Here is a 13,576-nt window from a genome sequence, read left to right on the forward strand (position 1 = left end):
AACAACAACATCGTCAACAACAACAACAACAAATACTTTCGCCAGCTCCGCAAGGACTTGGGGTGCCGACTCAGTACCATCAGGTTCATCGATATCCTCCAGGCCAGGTGACTTTCGATTCTCGGCCTCTTCCTGCGACGGACAACCCACCGTATCAGTCTTACTCATTCCCTCAGAACTTCTATTCTGCTCAGCACATGTCCCTTCCCGATGCTTTTCCTCAATCAAATTCACCGCAGGCCCATCGATCGCAGACTGCCCAGCAAAATCCTTACCAGTCTGCCGCACATCAAACGCCTCTTGCATCATACTCACTTCCTGCCGGATACTCCGAAGGGAACTCGGTAGGAATACAAAAGATTCGTCATCTTAAGAGCATCTCACTGACATGTAGTAGATGAATTTCATGACCAATTATGCTGAGCCAGCTACGAACGTTACTGATGACCCCACCATCAATCCTCAGATACTTAATCCCGCACAGCAATCTTCTAATCAACATTCTGCTCTCCAAAACCCTTTCCTGTACGTGAATTCAGCTGAATATGGCCGGCCCGATGATGGGAAGTAAGTTCTCAACCCCCATAAATTCTCCAAGTAAAGGAATCAACTTACAGTCGGTGCTAGGCTGTTTAACTTTTTCGAGAATGACTTGCAAGTGCCATCTGTAATGGGTCAGAGTACAAGTAATAACCAACCTATTCTCGGTCAAAATGCTTTTGAAAGAACTTTCCAAGTCAACGGTATGTGGTCCCCGGCGGTTTTTCCCTCTCCATCTGTCTTCATGATAACCATACATCTTATTATAATAAATAGCTAATATCAATAATAACCAGGTCAAAATTCCGTAGACTCGACTTTGCAGGTGAAACCAACTGAACCGCCGAGGAAAAAAGCTCGCACGAAGACTGTGTCAAAGAAAACCACAACTCTTGCGAAGAAGTCTTCGGCATCAGAAAGCGACACTTCTGATGACTCCGGCCTAGAAATTCAATTTCCCGAAGAGCCTTCCCCTATACCAGCGACGCGGCCCAGCGAACCGGAGGCTGCTGTGGAATACGATACTCTCCAAGCCGTCTGGTCACCACGCAATCGAAGACCCAATGCTGATAAGGTCAAAAATGCTTTAGTTGCATTTAAAGACGTTGTCAAAAGTGTAAGGGATGCGTGGAAAGAAAGCAGTCAAGCGATGAAGATGGCAGAGAACAAAGATGAGAACGACAAAGCAGCCCAGCTCAAGAAGGATGTTGTCCTGCAACGTCGCCTGATGGATGTGGTTGTCAGTACCACTCTTGAAAAAGGCCACCCGGCTATCGTTGAGAAGTATGTCCTTTATCTTTTCCTTCTCTTGTTCTTCTGGCATATCGTCGTTATGGCCTTAGAAGTCAGAAACGAATCGAGAAATCTCTCCCCCCGTAATCTGTGAGCGTCGATGGTCAGGAAGCCTCCTTAGAAGATGATTCCTAGTACGAGCGAGTAATCGCTCCGCGCCCGAGGACAGAAGGATAAAATCCCTCTTTGCGGTTCTAAATTGGGCTCTTAATATCGGATCTTAAGGAAGCGCTGAAATGCCAACGAACTAACATTGACCCGTCAGAGGTTGTTGAATCTGTCGCATGTGCTTCGGATTCTTTCCAAATTTCTGGCATTACCAATCATACATTTCCGAGTTCTGAATGGCTAACATGGAGGTTCAGGTTAGGAGAACATCCAATGGCGCTCGCTGCCATGTATTCCTTTCTTCTAGATCGACACCAAGCGTCCGACGTGGATGGGGCATTCACGGTCAATATACTTAAGGTACATCTCTCTTTTTTATTTAGGCATGCCGCTCGACATATGACTAAGAGCTCTTGCAACATAGTTACTCGCACGCTTTGGCTCCGTGGACGAGGAGGTACTCCAAAAAACCAACATTGCCAAACTTCTACCACGTTTCGTGAAGAAGGGAGGTCCAACTGTCAAGGAGCTCTCTCAGAAGATCCTAGATAATGCTGCGGCTTCCACGAAAAGAAAACTGGAGGCGACCAAGCCAGCAGCTAAAGAGGGGTCAGCGACCAAGAGCTCTGCCTCTGAACCAGCACCTGCGAATGATTCCCGTCCAGAAGTCGCTGGTTCGAAGAGGCCTCGGGAGGGAGAAAGCAATGGCCAGCCTGCTCCGAAGCGGATGATTGTAACATCCAATATCAAGCCTAGTTCGAAAGCGGGCAATGCTACCACTAATGGCCCTGTCAAACGTCCACAAGAGACAGCTCAGGAGAATAAGTCTGCTGCAGCTGTCGCGCGTCCGAAGGCAAACATTATCGCTCCCAAGCCTACAAGCCTCTTTGGCAGCCTGATTTCTGCTTCCAAAAGACCAGGTACCTCGAATGCAGAGCGCGCTGCCGCCGCTGCCGCCGCAGCGAAAGCAAGGTACGCAGAACGCGAAGCTTCTATATGTGGAACCTCACAAATAATGCTAACAATGATCAGCCCTCCGGCCGAAAAGAAAGAAGCTCAGACGCCGCCTTCTAGACCCACTTTCTCATTTGGCGATCTCATGGCAGATCTTAATAAGCAGAAGGACTCCGAATCAGTTGAGCCTGCTGAGGATCGACCTCCTGAAACCGAAGAAGAACGTCAGAAGCGACTTCGCAAGGAAGCTCGAAGAAAATTGCGCGTTACGTGGAAACCCGACGACTCTCTTACGGAAGTTCGTCTCTTCACCCACGACCCTGATGAGGAGCTAGGACCGGGTGACCGCTCGCAGGGAGAAATTGGCGACATCAAAGGAGAGGGCAGTGTCCTTAAACTTCACAGAGATCTTGAAGATTTGGAAGATGACGATGATGGCGTTATTCGTGAAGAGAATTTGATGGACTATTCAGAGCCTTCTGGTAAGCCGGTATTGACGCCAGTTTTGGGATGTTCGCTAACAGATTCTAGAAATTGACAAAGGCGATATGACGTCTGACGATCGCTCCAGGAACTACATCAAACGAGGTGGAACACAAGAGCCTACTAGTCCCGAGAAGCAGGCCCAGGATCACCGAGAAGCTACTACGCTCATGGTTTTCTACACCTCTCCTGCAGATATTCCTTCCTCGCCGAAGGAGCCACCTCAGCCTGACGCTGAAGAACCTGTGACTGAAGTGACTTCCTTCGGAGAATTACCGGATCACATCAAGGTAACACATCCAATCCATGTGCATTATCATCTTCTTGTACGGGCTTCTGATATTCCCGTTTCTAGGTTCGACAAGAGCGATATTACTCGGTGGTCAACCCGAAACCGGCCCCAGCTGCAGCTGCGCCGCCTATTGCTCAAACCAACCAATTTGACATCTCAAACTTGCTCAAAATCATCCAGAATGCGTCGCAGCAACAGTCAACTCCGCCGCCGCCCCCTCAGCCTGCGTCACAGGCGCCGATGTCCGACCTCGAGCGAACCATCAGCATGTTTCGCCAGCAGCAGCCTCAAGTGCCACAAATTCCCCAGTTCCCATCTGTCTCTCGGGCACCGACAACTCAGGGCCTCGATTTCCAGAAAATATTGGCTGTTATGAATGCACAAAAACAGATGCCGCCGGCGCCTATCGTACCCCAAGTCCCACCATCGCAACCAGCGATGGCGCCGAATCTCGCTGCCATAATCTCACAATTTGCCAACCAGAACCAGCAGGCTGGTTCGCCTCAAACTTCTGGTCAATACTACGAAGATCCCGAGCGCAAGCGTATACGTGAGACAAATGGACTTGATGAATCCGGTGATGATAGATTTGGCTACGCCAAGCGAAGCAAGTTTGGAGCACCAAACAAGAAACACGTAAATACCCTTCCAAGACCTGATTTGCAGCAAGCATATCGCTGACTCTGTAATAGCCAAAGGCTGGATTAGTCCCTTGCCGATACTGGCGTGAAGGAAAATGTCTCAAGGGCGACAACTGCACCTTCCGCCATGATCCTTTAGATTGATTCCGTTCCTTTGCTACTTCCATTTTTATGATACCCTCCGGAAAGATCTATCTCACACGGCGCAGGGCCTTAATTATTGCATCAGTCTAACGCATCTTTCAGATGTCTTTCTGCTTTACTGTGGTTGCACATTGACAAAACGATGTGAACCTCTCGCTACCCACGGCGTTCATTCTGCGGTGGTTTTTCTTTTCCACCTTAGCATTGGTCAGGTCAGCGTCATGTTTCTCATCTGAAGCATCTCACATAGGGTCATGATATGGTCATGAGATGGAGTTTTGTGATGCTTTTCGATTCTATTTGCGACTGGGTTCTGTGGGCACCATCTCATATCTCTGGGCAGGTTTTTTTCAATTGTTCCATAAACACATAAACGTGTACTGTACGATAGATTATCCACTCAGTTTCCATGCCTCTTTCATATTAATTGCATACTGATTATACACAGTAGAAGTACCTGTTCTGACGCTGGGTTCGATTATTTAGTGTAGACTGAGTTCTCTTATGAGAGGCCTGCGCTGTCATAAGGTATAATCAAATAAAGTAGGGATCATCTGTCTCTCATTCTTCGAAACATCTCCATAATCAGCATCCGCTTATCAATAACCTTTGTCAACCAGAAACCTTCACTCTTTCCACTCTTTGAAGTCTTGATCAAAGCAATGGAGAGGTCACCAAGCTTTGAGATATCAGCCTACAATCACTTAATAATCGTTTGTTGTCATGCGATATACATTGGTGGACCTACAAAGGGTCTCTCCGAGGATGAATGGTGAGAATATTTGAGTGGGTATTTCTGAGCAATTGAGAGTCCCATAATCTCATTCTCATCTCCGCCTTTACTACTCTGTACGATCTACACCTTTCGCGTGCTAACCATATCTACTACGACTAGGCTGATTGAACCTTTCCAAACGGGTGAAACGCCCACATTCACAGAACATGTTCAGGCTGGTCTGCGAGCATTGGCGGACGATCCGTATGGGCTGCTCGTGTTCTCAGGGTATGAGACTTCCTTTCTGCTAGACTACCAGCAGCTCTCATCAGCGAATCGATAGTAGCTGATTTTTTGACAGAGGTCCAACAAAGAAAGACAGAACGGACATAGCAGAGGGCGCCTCATATCATGTGAGACCATCCGGTTCTTCCCAGCGCGGAAGCGACATCAACTGACATCCCCCGACAGAATCTGGCCAAAGACAATGATTACTTTTCTTGCTCTTCCAGAATCGATCCCGACCGAGTCATAGCCGAAACCAACGCTACAGACTCCTATCAGAATGTGCTTTTCTCTCTGCTCAGATTTAGATCGTGCGTCGGAGCGTATCCGAGAAAGATCACTGTTGTTACGCACGAGTTCAAGCGCCAAAGGTTCATGGAGTGTCATTTTCCGGCTCTTGGGTTGCGTAGGCCCTTCGGTGAGAGTGAGGGGCAAGCTTCGTGCTCCGGAGTTGTCATTGGGATCAATCCTCCGGAAGAAGTAACGCCCCTGGCGTCATTGATCTCAGGGGAAGAGAAGAGTGGGATCGGTTTGTGGAGACGGGACCCGTATGGTGTGGGCGAGGAGCTGGCAGCGAAGAGGGTTAAACGAGGATGGATGCCTGGCATGGAAGACGAACTGTTTGTTAATATGGAGTTGGAGGCCGTCGTCGAGGAGCTCATTCGTTGGCATGGGGGAGTGAACGGTGATAAGTTGTTTCCAAAGCTTGATCAGCTGCCTTGGTACTGAGCGACATATGTACTCCGCATGAAACATAGATACTATGTGCATTTACTACAATTTTCGAAGAACATTCCACATAGTTTTGCCATTAGAGAAAGATTATATTGAAAGCCATCACAAAGTGTAGGTAATCCAGCTGTGTAACTCCCTTTCCTGAACGCCATCCTGCAAGAATCATTTACCGAAATTTGGGCAATAAGCGGTCATTCAGCTAGGCGATAGCTGACCAGGGTCTCCACTCGGTGGTTATTCGTACTGAAGCTTCGCAGCTGCACTTTCTCGGCATTCTTAATCTCTTTGGCATCGCTGTCCCCCCATTCGACGGGCACCTCCGAGTCTGCGTCAGCGTACACGAGGACGTTGAATGTGCAGTCTCCGTCCAGGACTGGGAGGAAAGTGACAGAGGCTGTAATTTGGCGGAAAATAGCCTGTATCTCTTCCTGGATTTCTTTCTCTGTCCTCTCAACCGGAATCGAATCTTGGATCTCCGTGTCTCTGTTGTACAAGACAAGGCGTCGTTAGTATCGCTGGTGGGGGACATGGGAGGAAGAGACAGACATACCCCGGAGTGGCATTCTCCTTGTCAGCAGATTTTCGAGAAGTTTGGCTCTTGGTATGCTTTCCGAATATTTGGACCTGATAATCATCGAACTCCAATCAGCCATTGCGCACATCCATTCAGTGAAGAGGCTGTCTTACGTCAAACTGCCATCTTTCGACGTGCTCCCCTGTCTCCTTATCTGTAATAACCACAACAAGTTTTGAAATCTTGCCTCCAAGCATCCACTTGTTTAACTGCGACATAATCTTCTTGATGTAGGCCTTGACCTGGTCGTCGGCGGTAACTAGACTCGATCAACGTAAGTTGCGCGCAGCGAGGTAATGGACCTACCAAGCATATTGAGACCATATTTCTTAACACTGTCTCCGCATTAGAGTCAATGATTCACAGCTATCGTGTACTGGCGTAAACTGACGTTGTAAAGTCTTCTGGTGGATATACACCTCGTTGAAACCTAGGAGCCAAAGCTGATGAGTATGTGTTGCACCCATTTTCTAGTGCACATCAACATACAGGATGGAGTTTATCGAATATTCAAACTAAGTCTCGTCAACTTGTGTCCTTCATTCAGAGCCCCTATGAATCGATGGACTGGACTTACGAATTCTGCCACGAGCTTCGCTGATCCTATCGTAAATGGATGAGCTTCGCGAATCGATCATCAAATGCCAGATTCTTGTCTTACCTTTGATGGAGAGCTTGTGCACCTTGGATTTTTCTTTCGTTGCAGACATTTTCAGCGAATTTTGATCGAAATCGGGGTTGTAGATGGGATGTTTGCTCATTCGTGGGTCTCTGGACTGGTCACAAAAGAATTGCAGCTTTTGTTTACCTTGATAGTCGCCGCAGCAATCCGTTGGTCCACCGCCCGAGACCCAGCACTTTTTCTCCGCAGGAAGTGATTCGGTGCCGCATTTTTTTTTCGGAATTCGGCAGTCGACAACTTGAATCCTCATCTCAAAAGGCATCCTATTCCCATGCCATTGCATTACTCCAGATGCGAGGATGCCTGCAGTTAGCCAGATGGCTGAGCGCAGCACCGAAAGGCACAGCTGCAAGCCTGACCAGGGCGCCATTCGTCCTTGCTAACGCTCCCCGATTTTTCACCAGTTCCGCTTCTCGCGCCGGATCAAGATCAACCGCAACCAAACCGGTATCCGACCTCGAGAACAGAATAGCAGCGATTCCAATCGAGCGATACCGGAACTTTTGCATCGTCGCCCATGTCGACCATGGCAAAAGCACACTGTCCGACCGCCTACTCGAACTCACAGGGACGATTGAGCCCGGCTCGAACAAACAAGTGTTGGACAAGCTCGATGTGGAGCGGGAACGTGGCATCACCGTGAAGGCGCAAACGTGCTCGATGATATACAATCACAATGGTGAAGACTACTTGTTGCACCTGGTTGATACTCCAGGCCATGTGGACTTCCGTGCAGAGGTATCGCGCAGTTATGCTAGCTGCGGAGGTGCATTGCTCCTGGTCGATGCCAGTCAAGGAATTCAGGCACAGACCGTTGCGAACTTCTACCTAGCTTTTGCACAGGGCTTGGAATTGATTCCGGTCATCAACAAGGTAGATTTGCCGTCGGCTGAACCAGAGCGGGCTCTTGAGCAGATGAAGAGTTCCTTCGAGCTCGACACCGAGAACGCAGTGATGGTTTCAGCCAAGACGGGACTCAATGTTGAAAAATTACTTCCAACAGTTATTGAGAAGATTCCAGCGTATGACCATTTCCTTGTCTATCTTCATAAGCTGCTTCCGCTACTGACTCTTAACAGACCCATTGGTGATTGCAAGAAGCCATTGCGGATGTTACTCGTCGATTCCTGGTACGATTCCTACAAAGGCGTGATCTGTCTAGTTCGTATTTTCGACGGTGAAATTCGAGCGGGCCAGCAGGTCGTGTCGTTTGCCACAGGTCTCAAGTACTACGTCGGCGAGGTTGGCATCATGTATCCAAACGAAACACCACAGAGCGTGCTCCGTGCCGGCCAAGTCGGGTACATCTATTTCAATCCTGGTATGAAACGAAGCAAAGAAGCGAAGATTGGTGACACATTCACGAAGGTCGGGTTCGAGAAAGCCGTTGAGCCACTTCCGGGCTTCGAGGAGCCCAAGTCAATGGTTTTTGTGGCGGCTTACCCGGTGGATGCAGACCACTTTGAGCACTTGGAAGACAGTATCAACCAGCTCGTGCTCAACGACCGGAGTATTACCGTGCAGAAGGAATCGTCAGAGGCTCTCGGCGCAGGCTTCAGACTGGGATTTCTGGGCACCCTTCACTGTTCTGTCTTCGAGGATCGCTTACGCCAGGAGCACGGTGCAAGCATCATCATCACACCTCCATCAGTACCTGTCAAGGTCATTTGGAAGGACGGGAAAGAAGAGATCGTTACCAGCCCTGCCAGATTCCCAGAAGACGAAGAACTGCGCTCTAAGGTGGCTGAGATTCAAGAGCCCTACGTCCTGGCTACACTGACCTTCCCCGAGGAGTATCTTGGCAAGGTCATTGAACTTTGTGAGGCAAACCGAGGTGAGCAGAAGAGTTTGGAGTATTTCACAGCGACACAGGTTATTCTCAAGTATGAGCTGCCTCTTGCTCAACTGGTCGATGACTTTTTCGGCAAGCTCAAGGGGTCCACCAAAGGCTACGCAAGCCTGGACTATGAGGAATCCGCTTGGCAAACGGGGAACATCGTCAAGCTGCAACTCTTGGTTAATAAGGCGCCTGTCGATGCCGTTGCTCGCATCGTCCACTTGAGTCAAGTGGAAAGGCTTGGACGACAATGGGTGACAAAATTCAAGTCGCATGTTGATCGACAACTGTTCGAGGTTGTGATCCAGGCTGCTGTCGGTAAAAAGGTCATAGCCCGAGAAACGGTCAAACCCTACCGAAAAGACGTCTTGGCCAAGCTCCATGCTAGTGATGTCAGTCGGCGCCGAAAACTGCTCGAGAAGCAGAAAGAAGGACGAAAGAGACTCAGGGCTGTTGGAAATGTGGTGATTGAACACCAGGCGTTCCAGGCTTTCCTCGCCAAATAAATGACTTGAAATGCTTCCGCATCTGTATAATAGTATCATCCTGTTTACGTTGTATATCTATCCAGATTTATCGTTCAAAAATATACCCGTGTCTATATCCACATCGCATTCAACAGTAACACTAAACTATCAATATCTCGATGTTGGATGAAATTCTGGATGTTGATTGGTTGGAACCTTGAGGGGCCGGAGCTGGAGCTTTTGGCCGCAAAAAAGTTCGTCGCCGACCCCGCCGCCGCAATGATCTTAACAATTTCTCCTCCTTCAACGGTCGCCTTTTCCCTTCAGCTTCTTTCAGGTCAAGGTTCACCAGACCATCGCAGCGGGCTCGCTTGTCTCTATCACAGCGCTCTTATTGATTTAGAGCATAATATAACCGCCGAATCTACACATCGTTGCCGTCTGCAACTCGGTTTAATCACCTCTGGCTCATTGCCATGATCAGCTCTTGACAACGGCAATGCAGCCTCCAGAAGGTGTGCAGGTCGACCTGGGCAAGGCCCAGGTCATAGACCGCGTCCCCAAAGTTATAAAAGAATTAAAATTCGGTGTACTGTATGAATGCTCTTCTTCCGCCTTCAAGAGACTTGCTGTCATAGTGCTGGATGATTGTGACTAATTCTGGATTCGGCATGACAGGTCCAACGACGACATAGTCAGTCAAGCTGTAGTTGAGGTATCCGATCGGAAATTCTTCAACCTCGAACATGACAGAGCGGTGGTCCCGCACGGTCCTCTCGACGGGCGCATGGGTATCTCGAGCAAGACCGCGACTTGCCAAACATGCGGTGGCAGCCTTCAGGTCTGCAACGGTCATTTCGGTCATGTGAGGCTCGTCCTGCCTTCCTTCCATGTCGGTTACTTTAAACGTGTTATCAGCATTCTGCAGGAGATTTGCAAGGAGTGTTCGCACATTCTGCTGCCCGAGGCAGAGCGACGTGCTTTTCTCCGCGAGATGCGTCGGCCGGGCTTGGACAACCTTCGACGGTTACAGATCGCGAAACGCATCAATGAACGTTGCCGGAAGACGCGGACCTGTGAGGCATGTGGTGCTGTCAATGGTGTGGTTAAAAAGGCCGGCAACAGTGCGCTCAAGATCACACACGACAAATTCCGTGCGTTCAATGCGTCGACATCGGTGAAAAAGGTTCCACCGCCCAGCAAGATCGTCTTCGATCGTTCATTCGATGAAGCTAGGAGTTCGAACGCGGAGGTAGAGAAGCACTACAAGAAGGCTCAGGATGATATGAATGCCCTCCGTGTTCTCAATCTGTTCAAGAAGATTTCCGATACCGACTGTGAATTGCTTGGACTGAACCCGAAGGAAGCCAGACCCGAAATGTTCCTCTGGCAATTTATTCCCGCACCCCCAGTGTGTATCCGTCCCTCCGTTGGCCAAGACGCTGCATCCACCGAGGATGACTTGACAGCCAAGCTGGGAGATATTGTGCAGAGTAACATCAACCTGAAGAATGCCCTTTTGAAAGGAGCACCCGTTCAGACTATCATGGAGTGCTGGGACTACATGCAGCTCCAGATTGCTGTCTACATCAACAGCGATGTCCCTGGTCTCAACAAGGCAGATCTAGGCAAACCTATTCGAGGTTTCGTACAGCGTCTGAAGGGAAAGCAAGGTCGATTTCGGGGTAATCTTTCTGGGAAACGAGTTGATTTCTCCGGTAGAACTGTCATTTCGCCCGATCCCAATCTACGAGTTGATGAGGTCGCCGTCCCAGAACTAGTGGCGAAGAACATGACCTATCCTGAAGTTGTCACCCGCTACAACAAGGAGAAACTGCAGCAGAGGGTTCGAAACGGAACAAAGAAATGGCCCGGAGCGAACTACATTATCAAGAAGGGTTCAGATTTCAAGCTTTTCTTGAAATACGGTAATCTTGACATGATTGCCGATCAGATCCAAGAAGGAGATGTGATCGAGCGTCACATTGAGGATGGCGATATCGTTCTTTTCAATCGACAGCCCTCTCTTCACAAGCTCAGTATTCTCTCTCACTTTGCCAAAGTTCGCCCGCATCGGACGTTCCGGCTCAACGAGTGTGTCTGCAATCCGTACAATGCTGATTTCGATGGCGACGAGATGAATCTCCATGTGCCCCAGACGGAAGAGGCAAGAGCCGAAGCCATGGAACTGATGGGTGTGAAGAACAACTTGGCCACTCCGAAGAACGGAGAACCCATCATTTCCGCCATTCAAGATTTCATCAGTGCTGCCTATATCCTGAGCAGTAAGGATAACTTCTTCGACCGTCGGTCCTTTACGCAAATTTGTCTCTATATGCTGGGGCCGGAAACCCGATTCGATCTTCCTCCGCCTGCTGTCCTCAAGCCCCAGATGCTGTGGACCGGAAAGCAGGTCTTCAACATCCTCATGCATCCCAACAAGGATGACCCTGTTTTGGTTAACCTTGACGCCGCTTGCAGAGAATACAAACCGCCAAAGGATGGTCGGCCAAAAGACCTGGATCCAAACGATGGCTGGCTTGTCATCCGTAACTCCGAAGTCATGTGCGGTGTGATGGACAAGTCCACCATCGGTTCCGGAAAGAAGGACAATGTCTTTTACATTATGCTCAGAGATTTCGGGCCCGCAGCCGCCGCCGAGGGTATGAACCGCTTGTCTAAGCTGTCTGCGCGTTGGTTCACAAACATGGGATTTTCTATCGGTATCACAGACGTCTACCCCAGTGAAAGTCTGGTACGATCAAAGAATGAGCTCGTCGAAGCGGCTTATGCGCAGTGTGACGAAGTCATTGCCAAATATAAGGCTGGTACACTTGAGAAATACCCTGGTTGTGATGAGTTGCAGACTATGGAGAACCAACTGTCTGGTATTCTCAGCAAGGTCCGTCAACAGGCAGGTGACGAGTGTATTGCTCAGCTTAGCAAGTACAACTCTCCTCTGATCATGGCTACTTCAGGATCAAAGGGTTCCAGTATCAACGTGTCGCAGATGGTTGCCCTCGTCGGTCAGCAAATTATCGGTGGTCAACGTGTGCAGGACGGTTTCCAGGATAGAACACTGCCCCACTTTCCGAAGAACGCTCGACAGCCTCCGTCGAAAGGTTTCGTGCGCAACAGTTTCTTTTCTGGACTGTTACCTACGGAATTCATTTTTCACGCAATGTCTGGTCGTGAAGGTCTGGTCGATACTGCTGTCAAGACAGCAGAAACTGGTTACATGTCCCGTCGTCTCATGAAGTCTCTCGAGGACCTTTCCAGTCGATACGATGACACTGTCCGAAACTCTTCAGACGCCATCGTTCAGTTCCAATACGGTGACGACAAGTTGGATCCTGTCGATATGGAAGGTAAAGCCAAGCCTGTCCACTTTGATCGGACTTTCATTCACGCTGAGTCCATTACGTACGATAATGACGAACGGAGTCTGCTTCCACACGAAATTATGGAAGTGTGCGAAGAGATGCTTTCCAAGGAGCGTGCGAAATTGGTCCGCGAAGATTTGATGGGCAATAAGCTTGCTTACATGGACAGAAGCGACCACGGTGTTGATCAATTCGAGAGCGCGCGTGACTTCCTTGAATCAATTCAGCAATACATCTCCAGCAAAGCTGACAAGCTGATCTCCCGTGGCGGTGATATTGACCCGTCAGACGAGAGGAGCCAGAAGGGCTTGAACCACACCGGAAAGCTGACAGAAAAGACACTCAGAACCTTCATTACATCATGCTTGATGAAGTATAAGAAGGCTCAGGTCGAGCCTGGCCACGCCGTTGGTGCTGTGGGTGCGCAGTCCATCGGTGAACCAGGAACTCAGATGACTTTGAAGACCTTCCACTTTGCTGGTGTCGCTGGTATGAGTATTACTCAAGGTGTTCCTCGTATCAAGGAAATTATCAACGCGTCCAAGGAGATCAGTACCCCTGTCATTTCCTGTGACCTTGTCACCAAAGACAACGTCATCGCGGCACGTATCGTTAAGGGACGTATTGAAAAGACGTATCTGAGGGATATTATTCACTATGTCCGAGAAGCCTGGACTGGCAAGGAGGCCTACCTTACTGTCAAGATCAACTGGGAGACCATTCAGAACCTGGCGCTTGAGCTTAAGATCAGGAACATCGTCGATGCCATCAAGAACCACAAGCGTTTCAAGGCCGATGATCTGAAATTCCGAAGCAGCAATTCTCATATCCATATCTACATGGACATTGACCCTGCCAGCAAAGCGTCTCTGTCCAAGACCGAAATTGCAGTAACCAGTGCTGATCCTTTTCTCCGCCTGAAGCATCTCAAGCGCATGCTTCCC

General features: G+C 49.2%; 2 protein-coding genes across 2 annotated transcripts; both read left to right on the forward strand.

Moving 5' to 3' along the window:
- Positions 1-713: 713 nt before the first annotated feature.
- Positions 714-5,683, forward strand: CDV56_103618 (uncharacterized protein; the record flags this gene model as incomplete). The annotated part of the gene is made up of 10 exons (XM_026757237.1): positions 714-743; positions 866-1,323; positions 1,698-1,800; positions 1,865-2,412; positions 2,473-2,876; positions 2,926-3,167; positions 3,233-3,780; positions 4,850-4,957; positions 5,031-5,082; positions 5,141-5,683. The coding sequence occupies 10 exons, from the start codon at positions 714-716 to the stop codon at positions 5,681-5,683; spliced, it is 3,036 nt and encodes a 1,011-aa protein (XP_026612129.1).
- A 1,192-nt stretch (positions 5,684-6,875) lies between these two features.
- Positions 6,876-9,288, forward strand: GUF1 (GTPase GUF1; the record flags this gene model as incomplete). Its single annotated transcript, XM_026757853.1, has 3 exons — positions 6,876-6,917; positions 7,204-7,967; positions 8,025-9,288. The coding sequence occupies 3 exons, from the start codon at positions 6,876-6,878 to the stop codon at positions 9,286-9,288; spliced, it is 2,070 nt and encodes a 689-aa protein (XP_026612130.1).
- Between the last annotated feature and the right edge of the window lie 4,288 nt (positions 9,289-13,576).

This window comes from Aspergillus thermomutatus (assembly GCF_002237265.1).
Source record: "Aspergillus thermomutatus strain HMR AF 39 chromosome Unknown NODE_187, whole genome shotgun sequence".
NCBI lineage: Eukaryota > Fungi > Ascomycota > Eurotiomycetes > Eurotiales > Aspergillaceae > Aspergillus > Aspergillus thermomutatus.